Raw genomic sequence first — 24,473 nt, 5'->3', positions numbered from 1 at the left:
CCTTTTCTTCCTTTAATTGTGTTTTTGTCCCATTCCGGTCAATCGTATCCCTTCAGTTTATTCGTGTCATGTTGTGTCTCTGTTGTTTGTTCCCATTTTGTCTAAATCATTTTTGTGTAATGTATTTGTAATTGTAGTGAATATTTTTGGAAGAAATTCTTGAGTGGTGCACAATCTACAAGCACTGCTTTTTAGTGGACCTCTCGGTTCTCTTTTTTTTTTTCTCCTCAAAATATAACTTTGTATTTTCCGGTATGTATATTCCTTAGTTTGTTGACCATCGTTTATCCTTCGCACTTTGTAATGTATTATGCTTATGATGGATTTTCTGATTTACTTTGTGTTATGTTTTGTTGGAAGAAAAATGAGAATGAAATAAATAAATTGAATTGTACACTTTTGTCGGAAATGAAATTAAATAAATAAATGAATAATAAACCGCTCTCTCAAGTTGGCTAATGTTTTGCAGATTCCTTTTTTATTTTGAGCAGATTTAATTGATTTATAAAACGAGCTCAGTTCAACATGTTCTTCCGTTCAACACGACTGCAGCATTTTCTTTTCTTCAATGTCCCCTTAACATTACTATGTACTTTTGTATTGTATATAATTGTACACATGTACTGAATTATTTCTTGGTGAAGGCCATGATGGGTTAACGTACTTTTATCACAGTCCCCCTTGGTCCATTGAACATCCCAATATTGACCTCTCCCTTCACAGCTCATGTCCCAAGACCGCCCTCTCTTCAGCGCAACATCAAACTGCTCTTCAAACCATAAATACCACATATTCAAATCACCTGACAATTTACACTGACGGTTCCCATGATCCCTCCACTAACTGTTCTGGCATTGGAATTTACGTACCTCACTGTCGTCATGAAGTAAGTGAAGGGGTTTCACCCATCTCAATTTGTCGCAGAACTGGTAGCGATTCTTCTTGCCTTATCATGGCTGGAATCCTCTCCCCCTCTCAGAGCTGTTATTTTCTCAGATTCCCTCAGTGCCTTGACACTTTTGAATAATCACACCTCAAATATCCTTGACCTTCCCAATGAAGTCCTTCTTAAATGCTCAAATCTTATAATAAATGGATGTGACATCACTTTAGCATGGGTACCAGCTCACTGTGGTCTAGTGGGCAACGAAAAAGCCGATTATCTTGCCAAACAAAGTTTACGTAAGAATATTACAATCAGTGTTCCTCTAAATGTTGATGATATACGATATGTAATTAAACATAGGTGTCTTGACGCTTGGAACGCGTTATGGCGCTCGTCTAATAAAGGACGCCATCTTTTCAACATCCAACCCTGTGCCTCAAACACCTTCACCTTTGAAAGTCTGAATAGACGTGATGAAATAATAACTCACCGACTCCGCATGGGCAGAGCCAGATTAGCAACTTTTTATCATATTATCCGTAAGCACCCCACTGGACTTTGCTCAATATGCAATAAATTGGAAACCGTGGAACATTATTTATTAGACTGCAAACAACACACAAATCAACGTACGAATCTCATACGTGCTATCCATAAGCAATCGCCAAACATCTCTGATTTACTCGCAAACCAAAAAGCTCTGGACGCAGTTATTACCTATGTCAAGGAAACCAACAAATATCACGGTATTTAAGATTGCATAACTTTGCTGTAGCATGGACTTTGCGAAGTCTTGCAGAATGTATGTACCATCATTTTGCAAACGTAGATTTCAAGATATTTTGTGAATCGTCGGTATTATATGTTATTATGCATTATCATTATTACACATCAATTGTTTATTAATAATGTCTCCCACGTTGCATTGGCATGCATTTGGGGAAGCTTGTATAATGTATGCATTATCATTTGCGGTGGTGGATTTTGAAGATGTATGTATCATCATCTGCAAACGTAGATTTTCAAAATAATTGCGAGTTGCCTAGTAGTACACACGTCATGTTGGCATATATTTGCTTATTAATAATATGTTTGTTTGTTTTGTTTTTTCTTCATTTATGCTCAATTGTGACTAATTTCACTTATGTTTTATTTAGTCTCGCTTTCCCCTTCCCAGTACACAGGGGAAGGACTTTCACTCTCTCCTATCCTCGGCGTAATAGACCTTCACGACATTCACAGCGGACATCGCTCTCCGGTTCCCTCCGACATCAACCCGACCTTGGTCAGCCGTCACGTCGAGGCCTCCTAGTCCTCCGTCCACCTCGCCCAGGTGCCGGAATCTGCAGCAAGCGGGTTTTGGGAGTCACTCGCTGTTGCAGATCCCGGCATCTCCCTAATGGGTCTCTATTATGTAAAACATATACAGCATTGTCTTACGTTCCTTGCGTGCGTTTCCCTAGCAAGAACAGGGGATCCCTCGTCCATATACTTATTTATAATTATTTATAAATGATACACTTCTTATTCTTTTAGTAGTAAGAGCAACTCAAAATTTTTGTAAATCCCCTCTCGCATGAGTCGCCTGCACTTATTTAATACTTAAAAACTTGTGGTTTAAAATCAATTTGAAGATTATTATGACTCCCACTTTCTGACACAAAATTTACTTTCCTTTCTTGGCTTGAAGCCCGCAGGTATACTCATACATCATAGAAACCACGATTAAATATGTATAACATTTCTCCGTCGTTTGCTGCAAAATATATTTTCCTGTATCAACGCCTTTGATTTTTTTTCCCGAATCATTGCTGTGACGCTCAGAGCTCCTTGATATAAACACTGTATTTTTTTTCTCGAAATAATGATACAGCCATAGTAATCTTATCTATTTGTAAAACATATCATTGTGTGTGTGCTCTATCTAAATACCGTATATTACATTGGGTTGAACCATGATATTGGTATGTGTGTGCGTGGTTGGAGGTGTACGTGTGTGTGTTTGAGTGTGTGCACGTGGATGAGTTAGTGTGCGGTACACGCGCGCGTGTATTGTGTAGTTATTTGAGTTTGTTTGAAGAATATGAGGTATTCATAAATATCATGAGCTCCCTCGTGGAGACGTAATGAGCTCCTTTATGGAGACAATAATGTGAGTTCCCTCGTGGAGACTTAATGCGCTCCTTTGTGGAGATAATATGAGCTCCCTCGTGGAGACAATATGAGCTCCCTCGTGGAGACTTGGTATATAATTAATATTCTTGTTTATATCTCTATAAGATTTATAATGAATGAATGTTTGTTTTATGTTAAGTGCTGTCTGGGGCAAATTATTTGTATAGGGCCCCATTTTCTCTCTCTCTCTCCTTTCGTTCTTTAAAACAACAACAACGTACTTTGGTTAATGCGCGTTTGTTAAAGGGATGGTACAGTTTCGATTGAGATGGGGATTGAAGTTTACAACTTTTTTGATGATGATTATTTTAGATAATGAGAACTTCTTTTTGAACATGAAAGAGCATATAATTCTAAGAGGAATTCAAAAGTTTATTTGATGAAAATTGGTTTTGATACGGCTGATATATCCAATACCCAAAGTGATCCTAATAACAGGTCAGTGAAGGTGGGATCCACCTTCTGTGATGAGCGCTTTCATTTATTTCGTTTTGGATATCTACGCCATTTCAAAGAAATTTCTCAATATCTCGCAAAATGTTAAATGCTGAATTCTCACCTTAAACCAATACTAAACCATTCCTTTATCGATTGAGTGATAACGTCAATAAACCTTGAATATTTACCACAGTCAACTTCTCTAAGCAGTATGTCTTTGATTGGTCGCTAAAAGTATATAGACGCCCATTGATAACAATGTTTAAGTAGTGGTTTACACCAAAACTGAATGTCTCTCTTATAGGTACAGCCATGGTCATTCTGAATCACGCTTAGCTAGGATAAAGGTTGATGGAGAGACCAATAGCGAAGGTCAAGTGGTGGTCTCCGCCAGTAATCTCCCTTTAAGCTTTCACCGTCCTCACAATGGGAGTTCGGCTATACACAAAAGCAGACGCTCTGGAACCTCTGCTCTCACTTTCAAAACTTCGCCTCGGCTAGCTCATTAGATTATGCGAAAGAAGTGAAGATTTCACCGGGCTATATGGAAGACGCGTGACATTGTCCGATCAATCTCATGAATTCAGTTGCATGTTTCAAGACTAGCTAGTTTGTTTTTATCATGAAAGAATCAAAGTGTATGTGAGTGTTACACTATTGATTTGCGCTGTAGTTAAAGAGCACAATTGCTGTACTAAATGATACAAGACAATGTGTACTTTGCCTAATCATTGCTTCTTCTTTTTATTTATTTTTTTTTAGAGAGAAGACTTCATGATTTTACATCTGGGACTTCAACGTTGTGTATGTTTTATTCGTGTTTTTTCTTTGAGCAATACTGATGTAAACTCTTTTGTAAACATATAAACTTGAACGCCTTAAATAAATAGCATTTAGATTTATTGCTATTATTACCGCTACTTTGTAATCAGAAGTCCTTCTTTTTGCATCAATCCACAGCGTGAATTTCACCCTCATGCGTTCAAACTTCCACTTGAAAACGTTTAGTTTCTTTTGTCTTGAAGAGATATTCATTTCCCTCTCAACTGTGACCAGTAGCCTCGAATGTTGTACCTCCTTGGTTAGACTACCATCCGTGCTATCGTACGTACGTATTGTCATTGTCCGTGTTCAGCAACACTAAACAAAATGCTTCTGACCCCTTTGTTGCCCTAATATCCCACACAATACTTCGGGGACGCTATATACCACCATGGCAGAAGGTCACAAGTGGTGTTAAATGTGACTCAAAGAAGAGTCCAGAAGAATTGAGGCGTATGCAACGCAACCCATGTAGGGAACCTTGAAGTGCAACTTCTATACTAGTTTACTAAGATTACTCCACGCTCGTCAGCTCCCAAGTCGTCAACTACACAATACGACTACGTGGTAACAAGCTGACGGGGAACTGTACTAGGGAGGTGGCTCTGCCTACCTCGCCTACCGCCACACCTGCCAGCCCCACGTGCGTGAATCCCCAGTGCAATTCAAGCCGAGTCAACTTGTCATCTACTGGTTCTTGCCGAATGTTTCCCCGGCCTGAACAAAGATACACAAACACACACAATACGCACACAAGCAATATGCAAGAAACAACAAACAAGTTAATGATGCTGTAAAGTGCACACACAATTATCAAGAGTAACTGAGATTTCTTTCTAGGTTTTTTGGTGGCTCTAAGAAGAGCCGTTTGGTTTGTAGTGGATGGGCGTTCTAGTCGATCTAAGCACGCTCGCCGCGGATTCGGCGGGCCAGCTGGATGTCTTTGGGCATGATGGTCACCCGCTTGGCGTGGATGGCGCACAGGTTGGTGTCTTCGAAGAGCCCGACCAGGTAGGCCTCACTGGCCTCTTGCAGGGCCCCGATAGCCGCGCTCTGGAAGCGGAGCTCGGTCTTGAAGTCTTGGGCGATCTCGCGGACCAGCCGCTGGAAAGGCAGTTTGCGGATGAGAAGCTCCGTGCTCTTCTGGTAGCGACGGATCTCACGGAGGGCGACGGTACCGGGCCTGTAGCGATGGGGCTTCTTCACACCACCTGTGGATGGGGCGGACTTCCGAGCAGCCTTGGTGGCGAGCTGCTTGCGAGGAGCCTTTCCTCCGGTTGATTTGCGGGCAGTCTGCTTAGTACGAGCCATGATGTTGGAGTACAAGATCCTACGGGAGAACTTCCAGTGAATGACGTTCTAATCGAATGCAGGTTGTTTGAAATTCTCAGGTATTTATACTTACCGGCGTCCTTCGTCAGACGTATTAACAAAAGATCCCTCCTGATTGGTCGATCTGCTCAAGGGGTTGTCATGAGCGGTATTATAGACCGTCTAACGAGTTGTTACGTAAGAGCAGAGCGTTGGTACGACCTAACAAAGAAGACCTATGCCCTATGATAATAGGCCTCATCCCCTGACGAAATGCCTTGTTCAGTTGTTACTTGGCGCCGTTTATTGTGTGCAGCGTGCACACTGTAACTGGTATCAAATACACTGCATTCAATGGCATGTTACATAGGTTGTGGTATTCGAACATGTGCCTTTGCTTGTTGTGTATACCGAGGTATACTCTTGTGGTATTCCATGCAACACCCCATCAGATACTAAGCATTTGGGAGTAAAAGTAAATAAACAATGTCAATTGAAAGACATTGCTTGACGTACTATATTTTATTACAAGGTTTTTGTGTCGGTTAGGCATTATTTTAATAACACATTCATTCAAAATTCAAACGAACGTCGCCAACACGTTTTATAACATATACGATATTTACGCCAATGCTGCCAGCACATAATGTAGCAATATTCACAATTATAGTCTGGTTTCAGGTCAATGCCCGTTGAAGGAAGGCCAATGGGTAGAGAAAGACAGACAAGGAGTCTTTTTGACAATTCTGACGCTAGATATAGTATTTTCATGGAGCTACTAGATATAGAGCTCCATGGTCTTTTCAATGTGGCCAACTGTTAATATAGAAGAAGTGATTACTAGAGCCTTTGCGAAAAGAGAAGTAATGATTAAATAAGAATCATACAAAATTATATGCTAAACTGTTGAGAACACTTTTAGTCAGCTGCTTAATTATGGACTTCAAACCATCAAAACAGCCTTTTCTACATGTCGTCTTAATGTGCATTCGCATAATTATCACTCTTGGTTGGTTTAATAGACAGAAAGCTGGAAAAAAACTTCGGTCGCTTGTGAGCATATGTGTACATATAACAGTGACTTCGTTGTATCTTCAGCAGACTCATGAAATGTCGAAATGAAATTTCACTTACAGAACAACAATAACAATAACAGCAACAGAAGGAGAAACATTCGACCCGTTTGATTGCGGTCCAACATTTTATGCAAAATGCCCTTCTTGCATGAAAGCTGATCCTGACATAGAACCTACTCATAATGAATGAAGAAATGGGTAGGTCCCTAAATTAGGACAAGATATTACCAGGGATGGAAATCTTAAGTCATGGACAGCAATCAACGAAGTAGTATTCACTTTTACCATACAACCATTCTGAGAGCACTATAAAAGCACTACATGTACTTCAAAATGGCAATCCAGCTTGGATTGCCACTGGACGGCACAGGAGTGTATACACTATGAATATAGTTTGCTTCCTTTTGTTTCAGGGTAGCAATGCCATTATCACGGAGAGTTTTCTCTTTGTAGATATGCTATAGGGTTTCCTTGTGAAACCTTGCACGATGTTTGCCATTTTTGTTAATATCTGAATCATGTTAACAATTACAAAGGCATCGAATTATGGTGTTCGCATTCTCTATACCTACTTTTCTGATTCAGATAGCAATGCTGATAGAAATTAATGTGAGTATTTGAAAACAAGATCATAGAAAAGGGGCGATGAGAATTAGGAGGCGGAATCGGCAGCAACAAGGGTTGTATAAGAAATAGAAGGAGAAGAAATCGGAAAAAAAATGAGCAGAATAGGGAGGCGGAGTAGAAGGAAGCTCTGAAAGAAGTAGAGCATTTGCCGAAATTGAAGAAGAAGAAGAAGAAGAAGAAGAAGAAGAAGAAGAAGAAGAAAAGAGAAGAAAAAGAAGAAGAAGAAGAAGAAAAAGAAGAAGAAGAAAATGAAGGTGAAGAAGCAGGAGAAGAAAGAATATGAAGAAATGTCGTTTAGAGTGACGGTATTTTTTTCTTTACCAAAAAACAAACAAACAAAAAATCACTGGAGAGAATGTTCGCCATGATTATTATCATTGGCCTGAAGCCGTGGAAGAAGTTGAGTAGGCCTATTAATGTCTGTGGCCTGTGACAGAGCCTGGCTCTCATGGCCTACTCTGCAACGTGTGTGGTAGATAGACCACGATTTTCACCCACACGCTGCGATGAATTTAGTCATTGACAGTGATGATGGTCTTTGATACACTTATTCTGAATGGGCAGGATGCGTATTACTAGTACAGCCCATAATAATAGGCGACTGATAATAGAAGGGAAGGCGTAATGTAAGGTCGGATTACTCAGGCTGATCGCGTCGTTCATTGTGGCAATCAGTTCGTCAACAGCAGGTTTATACGCTGCCTTAACAACATTCTTTACAAACTGTTGTTTCCAAGAGTTTCTATAGGGCTGAAATAACAAGTTTGATGTTAGTTACGACACAGCATTAATCAACACACCTGAATCTATACGTGTTTATCAAGGGATACCTGAAAGTGCAATGTAACTCTGTTCTCAAGTTTACGCTTATTGAAAAGAAATTAATCTTGGGATGTTTCTAGAAATTTGACTTAAATAAGAAGACTACTAGATGTTCCAGATTTCAACATGTTTTTGCGAAATACACTGTATAGTTCTATACCAAGCAGCTATCGTGTTGTTTGCAAGTGATGAAGTCCACTCGCAACTTTCAAATTAGTTTGTAAAAAACAAACATAATCAAATGTGTATCATAATGTATTTTTAGAGCAACCATGGCCCATTCCTCATGAAGGTCAATATTGATTGGTTATATTGACAGAATCATTAGCTAGATGGATATCATGAAGCTTTTTGAAATTACAATTCAAATCATTAAAAGGATATCCAATGAAAAATCGTCGACGAAAGACATGCGTGGTAATGATGTCATCATTTCACTTAATCTGCATCTTGCGACATACTATATGACTATATACAAGAAAACACGTGAAAATTAATATACTATCTTCAAGACAACTTCCTGTATGATATCTAGCGTTTAATCTACATTTTACGTCTTTCATTTCATTTCATTTCATTTATTACAGCCACCTTGGACACCCGGCGAAAAAAAAAAATAATGCACAATGATCTTCAGTTTGTGGAAATCATTTGCAGTGTCAGGGGATTATAGGCCTACTCTCAAAATACCGATTGCTAGGACATCTACTTCCATCTGACTTCGTGTTAATACTACAAGGAGACGAGCCAAGTGTGTGGCGTTTAATAGTATTAACGAGTCACGACCACATGGTGACAATTGGGAAAGGGGAGGAAAAAAGAGGGGAAGGGAAGGGGGAGTACAGCAGCCATGGCAGCTGTCACTATAGTCAACAGATAATGTAACTTTTACAGTGCACATGTATGTATGAGACATACTTGTAGTTAAACACACACACAAGCAGAAACATAATTTTGAAGAGACGCGCTCAGCTCTGAATTCAGGAAAAAGAAGAAAAGTAAATTAATGTATCAAAAACAACAACAACGACAAAAGTGGAATGAACATTGGCCTCCGTAAGACTAGAATTATACGTCCTTTCATGTTGACCCCATAGTGCACACGGTATCAGATTGGCTAAAAGGGAGTATCTCTCATTTGCTACATTCAGTTGCTCCACAAGTTTTTTCGTATTATTATGTGATAATCTCAGGTAATCTGCACCGAGTGCAAGATAAAGTTGGGTAAAAGAAAGTACTAGTACATGACAGTATACCACAGAACTCTATACACACTATACCCGTTCTATTACATACATATTGCTCAGGAGATGGCGCTATCAAGAATTGTGATTTTGTGTTCTTGCCGTGGCACACTCGCGGCGTCTGGGAAAGGTTTCGCGGCTCCTCAGATGATTCTTAAAAAGATTAGAGAAGAACAGTCAAGAGAAGGGGTCAATATGATTTTACAGTATACATTTTAGAATTCAACGTATGTTCAGTGGTTGGTGTTCCAATTAACAATCTTCAAAAAACAAAACAACAACAACTCCGTCCTTGGCCCCGTTTCATAAAAAGTTGATATGATAGCAACTCTTGCCGCTGGAATGACAATTGTCATGGTAACGACAAGAATCCAGCTTCCTGATTGGCTGTTGCTGTTGGAAGTTACCATTCCAGCAAGAGTTACTATCTCGGCATCGTTAATGAAATGGGGCCCTGGTATCTTACAGAGGTGATTTGCACCAAGAATTTCACATTCTATTTTTTTTTTTTTGGTCCTTTTTAAATTAGATCGTGATTTCCATTCTTTTTCAAAATCGCACGCTTTGGTGAATCACAGATGTTATTGTCCATCCAGATCCAAAGAAAATCATATTAATCTTGCAAACGTTATAAACTTAAAATTTGTCTTCATAAACAGTACATAGCTAACAATTTCGTCTTTCCCCTTTGATGTCTTCCCCCAGTTTTTATCTTGTCACGCTTTCTCTCTCTCTCTCTCTCTCTCTCTCCCACTCTCTTTTAGTGGGCCTACAATTTGCGTGTAAAAGTTATTAAAAGGGTCAAGATGTCTATGTTTTATAATAATAACCGGTCTGAAAGGAAAGGTAAGTTACCCAAATTAATTCGTCATAAATTTTTCCTTGCGGGGCTTTCTCTCCCCCCCCCCCCTCTCTCTCTCTCTCTCTCTCTCTCTCTCTCTCTCTCTCTAAAGGAGATGAAAGGCATATCAAGATAAGATGAGAATTAATTCTAATACTGAACCTAGGCAATGCACAGCCAAATCTATCTTAGCGACCACTTATAGCGGTCATTTGCCGCACACGACCACTAAAAACAATTCACTCCGAGAGAAAAAGGCATGTTACAGAACCTGTCTATAACGGTCACCTTTTCGTCTCCCTTTGGTGGCCGCTATAAACAGGTTTGACTGTACTAGAATGTAGATGGGGGTTGAAGGCCCTGTCAGCTATATTTTATTTCGTTTTTCTTGTGTTTCTTCGTTTTTTGTGTTCTTGAAAAGCCTTTATAGCGATGTTCGCAAATGTCATGTTGGAATGTAATGTTAAGAAAATACAGAGACAGAGCACAGAGGGACATATGCGCTATGTGTTATGCGCTACATAAGCACTGTTAATTATCAATTATTGATCATTATTGTATAATATATTCATTTGATATCCAGTTCTAATGAAACTTCTATCGACAGTTTGGTTGATTTTACTAATCCATTAAAGTCAAACTTGACAGTAACCTTATGTCGACGGCCATATAACGCTGTTGGGGTCTGTATACAGACAAAAGCGACTCGGTTTATCTAACTCTTCGCTCCCAGAAATGAGGTGGAGCTTTTCACTTAATTCGGTGGCAAATTTAGTTCGTCTGATAACAAATAGACACAAACAAAACTCGCTGCTTTCTCAGGGAGTGCGTTAGCTAATGGGACAATGTTCTATGCAGATAGAAAAGGGCGACATCACTTACACCAGTCCTCAAGGCAAGCTCCCGGTATTGATCGCTCAGGGTCTGACATAGATTCTATCGAACCAGAGCGCCTAACCATGCTAACTCTGTCCCGTTATATTCCGCTCCTATGGTCACACACTTTTGACAACATTTTGTTTGGTTCTTTCCTCTATTCTTTTTTTTTTTGAGAAGGAAAGAAAGAAAGGAAGAAAGAAAGCGCAGTGAACACAATCAGAATTTTCTCTTGATACGAATTTATGTATGAATTTGTGTTTGAGTTAAATCATAGCTAACAATATATAGAATATTTCAACATGGAATAACTTACATGATGCATTTCGAGCAGAAGTTGTGCAAGGTATTTGCGGAGGAGAAGTACAAAAGTCTTGGGCTAGTATCTCTTGTTAAAGAGGATATCGATTTTGGAGACGCCTCTTCATGTATTGATCTTCGTGTAAGTGCCGACGTACAAGTTGCATTTGTCATGGGCCATTCCAGGCAGATGTTGATCTCCCTCCGGAATCTGATTTGTTTAAACACTAAATCCTGTTTCTCACATATTTTTTTCAAATCATCCACGCATACAAAGACATTTCATTTATAAGACCCTTTCTTTATAAGAAAGAAAGATCTGTCATTTCTTACCCCATCCTTCAAGAAAATAAACAAGAGAACATGGTTCTTCCCTAATGGGAGTAAGCGCAACTATTGTATCGAAGGCCTTAATCGATTTCGCTATATGCAAAGCAGCACGGAATCTTTTCTTATGCATTGACAATTGTGTAAGTCTGTACCTTTTCCTATACTACAGAAAAATTATGACGTCTTTGATCATTTCAGTGCGACGACAAAACGCAATTCGGTGGAGTTGACTGACGTCTTCTGTTGGTCCTCCGTAAAAACCGGCCAAAACTTTATGATTCTTTTCTCAAAATGAGAAAAGTTCGTGGATCTTTAATTGGAGACTAATATTACTGATAGTGGGAGATCAGACAAACATTAAGCATGCCGGATCCGAGGAAATTGCGGCCGGCGTTTTGCTTTCAAACGCACCTCTTGCTAAGTCTTTTGGTAAGTTGTTCTTCATTGACCAGTTTAACGAAAAAAGAAGAAACTTATATATACACGGAATGCGCTCCATCACTATAGACAAACTTTTTGATTTCTTTTTCTTTACAGAATCGAACATAGTTTAAAGAGTGCTTTACAGAGCAATGGAAAATAAAATAAAATATGGTATAAGTGTTCCACTGTGGAGACTTCAAAACCTATAAAAAGTTCAGGAGTTGTTAATTGCATTATGTTATAACCGAATCGCACCTTGCAACGATGCAGGCATCTTAATAATGGTTGTGATCTTTTCGATTATTATCAATAATGTCCTGCATGATAATATTTTGGTATATTATTGGACAGATAACTTGCTTTTTTCTAGATTGAAGTCTATGGTCATCCTGCAATCGCTTGTTTGAAATAATCAGTAACATGTTGTAAGCGTCCAATAATATAACGAATTAAAATAAGGAATTTTCATTTGAAAAGATGTTGTGGCTGTGAATAGACCGGTTTACTGACATAATCAAATTTATGAATGTTTCTTCTATCCTAACGTAGTAATGAGCTATTCTTGTAATCTGTACCTCAAAAACATTTTTCAATACTTTGATTCCAGTTTGCATACATTAGTTGTTGCTACGTCGGGCAAACCTGTGGTAAGCTTTCAGGTTGTCAAGAAGAATCATTGTCAGAAATTAAGGCGTAAATAAGATTTGAGTATGTTAAAAAAAAAAAAAAAACCGGTCTCTAGAGTGACTCTAGATTGTACTTTATATAATCTTTTCGTCTATTTCGAATATTGAAAATATTTGCAGTGTTCAGATGTTACGCAAATGTGTTTTCTACTTTTTGTTGATGTAATGCATTGAAATAAAAGCATAATACAACAATACCTTCTTTACATTTTTCTTCAACAGACTCTTGGACTCTTGGCAGGAACCGCAGGTAAGTTAGAAGCTCATATTCGTTACCTAGCTAGGATTTCAACTCTTATGATCACGAAACTTTTAAAATCATACATTCAATACATTCGTGATCATCCGGTTGTTCTTATATCGCATTGTGCACAAAACAACTTTCGGGAGGAAAGAAAAAGATTCAAAGTTCAAAAGCTCAAATTTATTTCCGTTTTCCTAAGTAACATGATCTACATCTCACTTTCTTTGGTTACAGAAATGATGCAAGATTGGTGCTATTAAGAAGTAATGACCTGATCATAACCAGATGAGGAGATACATATTAATTTCTCTACTAGCGCCGTATGTTGCTTTGTTATATAGGAAAAGAGGTTCGAGTTGAGTTAGAATGTGTCATCCATGGTAACCTTATTTCAACATTTCTGCCATAGTATCATCTGCCTGAGTATATGCTGTCTTTATACTAAATGCCACTTCAAAACATTGACATTAAAGCCCTAAGCGAAAGATTTTTTTAAAGTTTCTCATAACTAAATACGTATGACAGTTTAACGATGTTTCATTTCTTCTTCTAACACTGAGCTTTGTATTCAAGTATTATTTGTAGGCACTTTAATTTAGGCCTTTTAAGGGAATTATACTTGAATCAGGAGTTGGGATATCGCGTATTGTCAATTAGCAATAACCTTATTAGCTTAAATGTTCACACATTTCTCTTTCTTGATTCCTTCTGACAGTTTCCGAAGAAGCTTACTGCCATGTCGATGAACTCGGCTATGACACAATCAAGGACCGAGTCATGACCGACACCTCCAACCGCATCTACATCATCGACGACCTCGAGCTCGAGTGCTATGGCCGCATCAGCCGCTGGATCTACTACAGCACCAGCAACCAACAGTGGAAGCCGGGAGTGTGGCGATGGACGAGCGGAAACTACTGGAAGCTCGTCGGAGAGAATACCCTTGCGGGGACCACGGGCGGCTACACAATCTACGACGTCAACAGCGCAGACATGATCCAGTTCCAGCCCGGAGATAAGCTGGGGTTCCGTCACGCGAGCCCCGCGCTGAACTACGACAAGGGATTCGATGCGCTCTCCGTGCGGTACGCGTCGATCAGCGACTACGGCACGGCGCACGACAAGGGCAAAGTGTACACCGTGTCGTCGACTGACACGTTAGCCTACTCGTTCAAGGCTGTGTTTGATGACTCAGGTATGTTCCTTGCTCTGTGAAGTAGTTGCCTTTATCCATGCATCGGCACAATCTTAGCAAATAAAATATTCCTGTGTAAGCAGAGACTATAAAATAAGGAATTCGCATTTCTAAAGATTTTATCCGAAATCATTCTTGCAGGCTCCAAAGTTCAGATGAATATCTTTTTTTTTTCACAGATCTACGTTAACGACCATTGCATAAATACAAATGTATAAGGCTATAGCTACAACACAAAACACCCACGACGAAGAAATGATTCTTACCTTTTTTAAGTTCATCAGTTCATCTCAAATCTTCTAAATAGTATCGATGTAAATTTCTGACATCATTACAGATTCCAAGTGTATTGGCAGGACGTTATTGATACCTTGACACAATGCATCTAAGGAAGATTTCCAAATTCTTGGTCAATTGAAGGATGAGTAGATCAGATATGTAGTTGAACTCATTGGATTTATGCTTGGTGTGTATTGATATTGATGACGACTTTTTGTCACGTCTTGATCGTAAAAGTTGTGACAGAATGTGTGATATGACTGTAAGCAATACATACAACTGAAGATCATTACAAGCATGTATGTACACATCTATAAACACAATATATTTTGAAAGAAAGACACTAAGCTTAGATGAAGAATGGGGAGGAAATTAAATGAGAGAGAAAAGGGAAGAAAGGCAGATAGAAAGAGAATCACAGACAGAAGGAACGATTGAGGGAGAGGGAAATGGGGAAACAAAGGGAGAGAAGGAAGATTTTTTTTCTTGTCTTTTCCTTTCTTGGTGTTTAAAGGGACTGTACAGTACTGGTTGAGGTAAGGATTTAGCTTTTAACGTTTTGCGAGATATTCAGAAACCACTCTATGAGATGTCAAAGAGCATGCAATAATCAAAAGGGTATCAAAAGTTTATTTGATGAAAATCGGTTTTGCCGGGCCGAGATATCCAAACCAAGGTGAAACAAAACGAAGGCATGGTCTGTCGCCTTTTATTATCATCACTTTTTTGGATATCTTAGCCATTTGAAAACCAATTTTCAGCAAATAAACGCTGAATCCTCTTTTAAATTACATGGTCTTTCATATTTCATAAGAGGTTTCTCATTATCTCATATATAAACGTCTTGATCGTAAAAGTTGTGACAGAATGTGTGATATGACTGTAAGCAATACATACAACTGAAGATCATTACAGGCATGTATGTACACATCTATAAACACAATATATTTTGAAAGAAAGACACCAAGCTTAGATGAAGAATGGGGAGGAAATTAAATGAGAGAGAAAAGGGAAGAAAGGCAGATAGAAAGAGAATCACAGACAGAAGGAACGATTGAGGGAGAGGGAAATGGGGAAACAAAGGGCAAGGGAGATTTTTTTTTTTCTTGTCTTTTCCTTTCTTGGTGTTTAAAGGTACGGTACAGTACTGGTTGAGGTAAGGATTTAGCTTTTAACGTTTTGCGAGATATTCAGAAACCACTCTATGAGATGTCAAAGAGCATGCAATTCTAAGGGGTATCAAAAGTTTATTTGATGAAAATCGGTTTTGAAATGGCCGAGATGTCAAAACCAAGGTGAAACAAAACGATCTTAATAAAAGGCATGGTCTGTCGCCTTTTATTATCATCACTTTTTGGGGATATCTCAGCCATTTGAAAACCAATTTTCAGCAAATAAACGCTGAATCCTCCTTTAAATTACATGCTCTTTCATATTTCATAGGAGGTTTCTCATTATCTCACTTAGGAATGTTATAAACCAGAATCCCCACCTCAACCAGTACTGTACAGTCCCTTTAATGATTGTTCTGTTCTGTATGTCTCTGACTGTTCCCAGATTTCAGCTTCGACTGTGACGAGGAAACACACGGCCCGGGTGTGAGCGTCCGGTCGAGCAACGACGGCGGGAACTACATGATGATCATGACTAGTCTTCCCTTCACCTGCTATGGCCAGGTCAAAGGTCAGGAACAGTGACGTCATAATACATCATGATAACGACATCTTATTATACTTTATAATTCTCACTCATTTTTATTCAAAGACGTTTGAATGGTAATTCGAGTTTGGAGTTTCAATTGAACTTGTGTATTTACTTATTATTAAATATGATGTTAATGCCAAAACCGACTGTAGAATAAAAACTGCGTAACATCAGTTCCGGCTACTCGTCAAAGATTATTCCATAGTCGTTGAATACGTAGTCTACATACAAACAGATTTATGAAGTGTATTTTTAGTCTTAAAATGATTATGATCGCTCAGTTTCTTTCAAAGCACGGTAGCTTCGGCGACTGGCAGACTGGAGTCCATTTATTTATTTTTTTAAGTGAAAGAAAATGAGAGAAAGAATGTCAAATTCTAACGCATACAATAACAGACATGCACGTGCAAATATTTTTCCCAAGGAAGCATTTACGACTAAGCGTTCATGTTCCGTATTTTGCATCATAATGCTATAATGAATTTGTTTTCATTGCCATTATGACAATCATTATCATCAATATGTTTTCAAGTATTCATCAAACGGTTATGATTATCATTAATGTTACCATCCATTACCATTCTAGACGAGACAATAGACATAATGATGGGATGGAACGGTGTAGTGTAATGAAATGTTATACTTTAAAGCTATACACTGCACGTGGTTTTACAACCACTGTCAAATCAGTAGGGATGAGGTGGATAGTTTTAAAGGTGTTTTGCGTTGCTCTTGCTAAAGTGCTTGCAACGTCCCCTACGCAGGTTGGACCTTCTGGGGCACGGGGGCCAGTGGCGGATTCCGGCCGGGCATCTACAGGCCCGTGGAGGGCTCGACCACGCAGTACACTCTCATAGGCGAGAGCGAAGTCGCGGCTGGCCACAGACTCGACGAAGAGGTGAGAGTGTGAAAGAGCGATATGAAATCTCTCTATATTCCCATCGATATTTCCGATTAGTTTTGTGATAAAAGAAGTGACACGTCTGGGTGACAATCTTACCTATGCATGTATGATTGTCACGAGATTGTCACGTTTATGAAATGATCAGTGATGGCAATATCGCAAATACTCGAGGGTGTAATGGAATTAAGAGAACCTGTGCTGTGAAAAGAAAGGGACATAGATGGACAAAGAGACACAGTTGTTGATACAGGTTTTTTCCCCCCATTTCCGTTTTCGTAGGATGAGAGAAATATATAAATACAATCAACTTAAATAATGATACAGTGATGTCAGATTTTACATTAATGACCTGTTGACAATTACTTCTTGTGGTCATCACTCATCAAAGACATATTTTCCTTAACCCTTTCCTTTGACTCTTTCTGATCCAAGGTCACCGATCTGATCGCTGACGAGTCTAGGTGGTTGACCTTTGAACCCGGTGACCTGATCGGATGGAGATGGAACAGCGGTGGGGCCCGCATACGCTGGGACAGCAGTGGCGACAGCATCATCAACATGAAGTACGCCGGTCACACGGACAGCGCCTACGAGATCGCACAGACTGGAGACGTCTTTACCGTCAGCAGCGACTTGAACAGAGCCTACTCCCTGCAAGCGGTTTTGTCTCCCTTTGGTGAGTTGATTACTAATGGAATATCAAAAAGTTATCAATAATTACACCCCGTAAAGCAAACATTCGCATAAAGTTTGTAGCTATTTCCTGTCACCGTTGCTTTTCACTCTGTGTCTTGTCAATTGACGGTAATGTGATTTTATTTCTGTTTCTGCTGCGATTGCTCAGTGTTAACAACTGTCATTGAAATCATCATCAGTATTTTCTTTAAGACTTGGACGGTACGAGTCGATATACTGCAATTCGGTCCCCTATGTCAACAATCCCATAGTTTTCTCAGTAATCTATTTAATCAACTTGTGCTTTATTTCCATCCAACAAATTGTAATACAAATACAAAGCATACATTTGATAAATCATATCGTTAACAATTTGTAAGACATACAAATCTTACAGTTTAAACAAAGTATATGAACGAAGGGGATTATAATGGTAGAAACAATGCACATTTTGCAATGGTAACAATAAGTAAATGCATTGATGGAAATAATTAATCTACTGAAAAGAGGAGCTTGTAAAACATAGATCACTCGAAGCTACCCCGCCCTAGACAACACGGATCGCAGTGATTGGTGAACAATATGTTGTGTTTCAAACTATTCCATCATGCAGGTTACAAGGGCTGCTATCCGGAGAATATCGCCCAGCGGGAGATGGGTGTCTTCCCCGGCCATATCGCCCTTCCAGAGATGACGCGCATCAGTTGTATTTCAGCATGCGCGCAGTTGGCCTACCCGTGAGTGTGATTTGCTTTCGCTATGCAACATGATATAATTGTGCTTCCAGTAGTTCAAGGTCGGGCAATGAAATGAAAGAATATCAAAATGGATATTTCAACACCTAAAATGAAATATCTGGATATCAACTTGAAATCAGCTTGATTCCGTCGTTCGGGATAGAGTTAAGTAAGGCCAACTATCGCTCCCTCTCATATGCACGGAAAATATTGATTCATTTTTTGATAATCATAAAAAAAATCGTCATTTCCTTCAGTATAAGGTTACATTGTGGGCGGACTTTTGAAGAGAGCTGATAAAAAAGATATTTTCGAAAAGAAGAGGAACAGCAGCAGCAAGAACATTGCGAAAATATAAAGCAATAAGGAAGATTTTGTTTAGATTATAATGAAGACGATAAAACTAAAGAAGAGGAGAAGAAGGAGGAGGAGGAGAATCCCAAGTATTTATGTCTTCAATTCATTGTCTGTCTTTACAATAGGTACGCCGGACTTCAGGAGGGAAAGCTGTGTTTCTGCAGCAGCAGCTACGGGCTCTACGGCTCCGGAAACTCGACATCCTGCGACTATACGTGCGAGGGATCCCAGTACTTCACCTGTGGCGGTTTCCTCTTCAACCAAGTCTTCACCACACCCAGGGTCGTGAAGGGATACACATTCGACGAAGTCGGTGAGTGGAGAAATGCAAATCTCTCATCTAACTTCCGCTTCTCCTTTCATTCTCATTCTCGCTTTAGTCCACAGGTCCAATCAATTCAATTCAATACAATTCAATTCAGTTCAATTCAGTTCAATTCAATTTTTTTTTGTCCAACTGACAAAGAATGAAATAGAATATAAAGTGTGCTTTAAACAATCACATTGTTTGATTAATTTCAATCAAATGAAAATCAATACACAACGCAATGTGAATCGCAGAGTATAGGATATAATATGAGTAATAGAGCTAAGAACATCTATGCATGCTTCAAATGGTAACAAAAAAGTAAGTATGATAAAAGAGTGGTCCACTAAAAAGCAAGGTCTGTAATACATGGATCACTCAAAAACATAATAAATAATTATTGTACATCATCATTATAAACAGTAATTTTTATAAAGTATACAGAAAATAGAATTTCAGGTAAATTCAAAAGTTCAACTTGCAGGCGCTATTCGATGAACCGTGTGGTTATACCCAACAACGATTCCATCTCTCTGTCAATGTAAATGTGGTCATGTATACAAGCAAGCAAATTTATACACAATCAATGAATATACTTTGAATAGATATTACAGTTACACGCCTTCTAATATATGAGATCTGACCATTGACCTTATAGATATCTTGACTGTTTTTACATTGTTGATAATCATGTGACAGACTGAATTCAACTTTGTAAAATTTTGATATCAGATGTATCACAAGGTTAAAACTTTAGTGTCGTTTTCGTCAGACTCCATACGTTTGATACGTACTCTGTACTAAACTCCTATTAGACGATGGACCCCTGGATCTAAACAGGAGCAGAAACTTTCTTACAAACTATATCATCGGGATGAGAGAGGGGAGGATGATGCGCTGCTCTCCTTTTTTTATCGATCAATCGAGCAGGCCCCTAAAATCGATACACAGTGTCCCGCAAAGTTCCCTCTCTTCTGTCCCTTTACTCCCCAGTCACCCCCTGTCAACCCCCTCGGTAGGTAGAAGCCAATCGCGGTATCGATCCTGGGATGACGAAGTAAAAATAGGTGCGGTAGTTCGGGGCTTGAGTGTTTCTTCTTTAGATCACGTCATTAGCATGGACTTAAATCGGCCAGTGTAATTAGTCCCATATCAGAAACACACCTTTCATGTTATTGTAATGTTAACCGCACCGTGTACTGTTTATCACATTTAATTTTACATGTTGTGTTTTCTTTTTATTTGGGCTTTCATTAGTTAAGATAATAGTGTGTTGCTGTTGTCGTAGCTGTTTCCCTCCTTTCGTAATATAAAACCACTATGGGGCCATGATCTAATTCGCAACGAACTCTTTCTGATTACCGTAGATTTGGTCGGTCAATCATTAATTATTTTTTTTTTTTTTTTTTTGGGGGGGGAGATCAAGTATAACAGTATAATATATAGATATAATCATTTTCGTTATAATTCATGATATTGCGTCTCTCTCCTTTCTATTCTCTTTGACATTTTTTTTTTGTTTCATGTATTTTTTACTCCTACTGATAGCGCCATGGTTTGATGTTTTGCCTATGTACAGCAGTATAGATATCACAAAAAGCTAGCATCTTTCAAAATTAAACAACAAAACGCATTTTCTTTCACTGTAATCATAATACAATAATTTTGCGTCACACAACAAAACTAATTCGAAACGTAGCAGTAATTTAAATCCCAGAAACACACACACACAAACACACAAGAAAAGAAAAAAGAGAACCGTTTTTTTTCCCCAAACGTCAGTAGCATGTATCATTGATACAAAAACGTGCAAACATGAATATTAACTTCAAACGGATGATTATACGTCAGTGTCTCATCAGTTTTCTCCCGTCTGATCGACACATATTTCTTCTCTGGCAGGTCTTCAGGTGACCTACGAGGCCGTTGAGTTCAACAGCAATGTGACGCGAGGTACGGGCGTGACGTTCAGCTTCGATTACGGCGATGGGTTCACCAACAGCGGCTTGGAAAGTGGTATCTACTCTCACGCCTACAGGTATGTACGTCCGTCCTATAGATACTGCCTAAGGCACGCGTTTTGCTGGGGTTCATACCAAGCCAAGGGTACGAAGTCGCAGCTATTACGGTTACGCTTAGACAGTGTAGTTTCTGTTGGGATTGATATATATACCTTTCTCCCGCTTTATCTGCTTAAGACAGTCAAATCAAATGAAATGACAACAACACACGAACATTTGATTAAAAAAAAATGTACACAGCATGCCACTTGTGAAAATATTTGTGATAGGGGAACATCTTGTTTTTATTATTACGTAATTATCACCGTTATTCTTTAGATACTCTGCAATTGACCATTTTTAAATGGGGTTAACCGTTGTTAACCCCACATGATTAAGCACAGTTTGACTGCATACAAAAGGAGAAGAAAAAAAGAAGTAGTAGTATAAGTTGTAGCAGTAGTATAGTAGTTGTAGTAGAAGTAGTAGAAGAAGGTGAGAAAGAGGAAGATTATTAAAGAAGAAGGAAACTGTTCTGTAGTCTTTTGGCATTTTTCATCGACACATAATGTGTTTTTTTATTACTTCTACAGTGAGCCGAGGACATTCCTCGTCACTGGACAGGCGAGCGACCTATGGCTGAATACCGAGTCCAGCTCAATCGTCGTCACCACTAAGACCAATCTGACCAATGTCCTTGTCGACTGCCCACCCGCCGTCGAGTACAACGTCGTCTTCGGCTGCAAGTTTGAGGTGTACCAGGGAACCAACATGACGGCCGAGGTCGACTTCGGTGACGGGCGCGTCGTTTCCTTCAGAATCCAAGGTTCGTGATATTCTTTGAGAGTATGCCTCAAAAGGACATCGTCTACCTCAACTGAAATAGGACAGAAATCATGCATTGACATAAAGAAATAGAGAAATAAAAAGAGATTTCCAATTACGTTTGTATTACACTAGGCTTCTACTAAAATCAATCATGGCTATGATTGTCATCTTCAGCATTAGAGATAACAGATTGATATCACAGACAAAGGAAATAAAAACCAAAGTTATGCCGTCTAGAATATCGCTCAGTTCAGTTCAGATGTATTTCCGTTTTTCTACCGTCATAATATACATCTCACTTTCTTCAGTGACAGAAATAACACATGTGAATTTATACAGAGTAAACAACAATTACTGAAACCTTACAGTAATGATAAACTGTAATGGGTGCTGAGGTAATCAAAGTGAAATATCAATATGCACTGTCTGAAAAACAGAGGGACCCACTTTTTCGAGGCCAATGAAGAGCTGACTACTCTCTGACCATTGTCCGGTCAGGATGATAAAGATGTTTTGCCTTGTATGCGATGCTCTACAGATGCCGAGACCCTAAAGTACGGGAGCATGGTCGATCACAACATTGACCTCAACAACCAGCCCACGAGTCGGGTCTTCCTCAAGCTCAACGACTACATCGAAAGGGACGGCCACCTCGTCGCCTGGGAATTCAACGCTATTTCCACCGGCACCATTTACCTTCAGGTGAGAAAGCAACAACGGTCTTACTAGCACACTCTGTTTTAGAAGAGTGTTGGTCGTCTCTTGTTCGTGGACTTTAAAAGAAGGAAAAAATCATTCTCGGTTCTCCATCGTTCTATTTCGAGTGTCCTAGCCTTGAACGAAACTCCAAAGATTGAAGAGAAAAAAGTAAGTAGTGTAAGTTTCATAATAAAGCTTCTATTGCTTTAAAAAAAAAAAAAAAAAAAACATTGTTTTTCGATTGCGAAGTTGCTTCTGGTTGTTTATCATCATCAATCTATTAAAAGGGCAAGTTAGAGAGTCTCTGAATGAGAATCCATTATGTTGGTTTGTTTTTTTTTTTTTTTTGCTTTTTTTTTACATGTATGTCCATCTATTATAGCTGTCAGCAAGTAACTCATATTCATTACACCTGTACACCTGTGTAACTTCAATCATGTCATTAATTAATTCGCCCGTAGGTATATCGACCTCGCTGTGACGATACCTACACATTCTGCCTGCGGACGTTCACTTGTATCAAGCACTGGATGGACTGCCAGGACCACGAGAGCATTTTCGCCAAGACTTGCGGCGACACGGGACGTTACAGCTTCTCGGCGCGCGACTGCATACAAAACGACGACGACACGCTAGCTGGTCGAACCGTCTACACCAGCTTGCAACTCGACTACGACTTTGTGTCCGAGGTAAAACTAATTGTTCATCATGTTAATATCAAGTTGACAACATTTTTTTTTTTGGTAACTAATCTTCTAAGTAACTTTTTGTCTTCATTACCGCAGGTCTAGACTCCAATACATTAACAACTTTTGACACATTAATCCTCACCCCTGGATACTATCAAGTTCTGGAGTAAGAGCAGAAGTAGCAGAAATTCATATGTCAAAGTGTTCTTATATATCGTCTGCTAATGATTGAGGCATAGAGGCCTATAACAGCATTAGTTTCCAGATTACGCAAAACGAAACAAAGTCAGAATCTAATCTAAAAAGCAAGACCCATCAAGCAGCGTTTGTAACAAATATCAACTATAACCAGTATATCCGACTGAAATTATGGCAACTCTCAAAAGACAATTCTAAACATGCGCTACTGTACGCAATCTATTTCCAGTACACTTACACCATCACTGAAACTGGGCGAAACTTCGTCAAACTGGACCCCAGCGACTATGTGGCTGTCCAAGAGGGCGACATTATCGGCTGGTACAACTCCAACCAGGGCAAACTGGCCTACGTGGAGGCAGACAACGAGGTCGACGGACCTGAGATCCTCCCGACCACGGCAAACTACGCCAGCCGTCTCTCGGGCAGCTACATCGTGTACGAGTCTTCTGGTGCGTCCGCACACGGTTACAAGCACGCGCTACGCGCGCACGTTGTGCGGCCGTCCAAGCTTCACGTGTACCATAACTTCTCTGAGGAGACTAATAGGCGAGAGGTCACGCTTAGGGTCAATAACACACTTTCTGACTGGGTGAGCGACAACCAGACTGTGAAGGTGATGCACGTCATCAAGAACGTCACAATAGTGGCAGCTGAACTAGGTGAGATCGCCAAATCTTTTCCCTTCCTTAAAGTAATGTTTCATCTGAAGGGCTTCCTCGGAGTAGAATGAATCATGCAGTTGACATATCAAGAAAGCGATTGTTAAACCGAAATAGGTTTATGTTGATTTGTGTAAG

At 39.4% G+C, this 24,473-nt stretch overlaps 2 protein-coding genes across 2 annotated transcripts in view; one reads left to right on the top strand and one right to left on the bottom strand.

The window, feature by feature from the left end:
• Window positions 1-5,221: 5,221 nt before the first annotated feature.
• LOC140231394 (histone H3.3A) lies at window positions 5,222-5,632 on the bottom strand. The gene has a single exon (XM_072311520.1). The coding sequence runs from the start codon at window positions 5,630-5,632 to the stop codon at window positions 5,222-5,224; it is 411 nt and encodes a 136-aa protein (XP_072167621.1).
• A 6,479-nt stretch (window positions 5,633-12,111) lies between these two features.
• LOC140232089 (uncharacterized) overlaps window positions 12,112-24,473 on the top strand; it is a 47,246-nt gene continuing 34,884 nt past the window's right edge. The window contains exons 1-13 of the mRNA XM_072312240.1: window positions 12,112-12,177; window positions 13,080-13,107; window positions 13,817-14,296; window positions 16,133-16,258; window positions 17,044-17,177; window positions 17,616-17,859; window positions 18,472-18,595; window positions 19,078-19,265; window positions 21,162-21,297; window positions 21,853-22,085; window positions 22,626-22,789; window positions 23,248-23,475; window positions 23,903-24,335. Coding sequence (XP_072168341.1) covers window positions 12,112-12,177; window positions 13,080-13,107; window positions 13,817-14,296; window positions 16,133-16,258; window positions 17,044-17,177; window positions 17,616-17,859; window positions 18,472-18,595; window positions 19,078-19,265; window positions 21,162-21,297; window positions 21,853-22,085; window positions 22,626-22,789; window positions 23,248-23,475; window positions 23,903-24,335 — 2,584 coding nt within the window. The remainder of the gene's footprint in view (window positions 12,178-13,079; window positions 13,108-13,816; window positions 14,297-16,132; window positions 16,259-17,043; window positions 17,178-17,615; window positions 17,860-18,471; window positions 18,596-19,077; window positions 19,266-21,161; window positions 21,298-21,852; window positions 22,086-22,625; window positions 22,790-23,247; window positions 23,476-23,902; window positions 24,336-24,473) is intronic.

The sequence above is a fragment of the Diadema setosum genome, chromosome 8, assembly GCF_964275005.1.
Source record: "Diadema setosum chromosome 8, eeDiaSeto1, whole genome shotgun sequence".
NCBI classification, from domain to species: Eukaryota; Metazoa; Echinodermata; class Echinoidea; order Diadematoida; family Diadematidae; genus Diadema; species Diadema setosum.
The sequence above is the reverse complement of the archived record's forward strand: the minus strand, read 5'-3'. Positions and strand labels throughout refer to the sequence as shown.

What these genes read in the sequence shown, in the direction of transcription:
- LOC140231394 (XM_072311520.1), bottom strand. Translation starts at nt 5,632, where the DNA reads ATGGCTCGTACTAAGCAGACTGCCCGCAAATCAACCGGAGGAAAGGCT.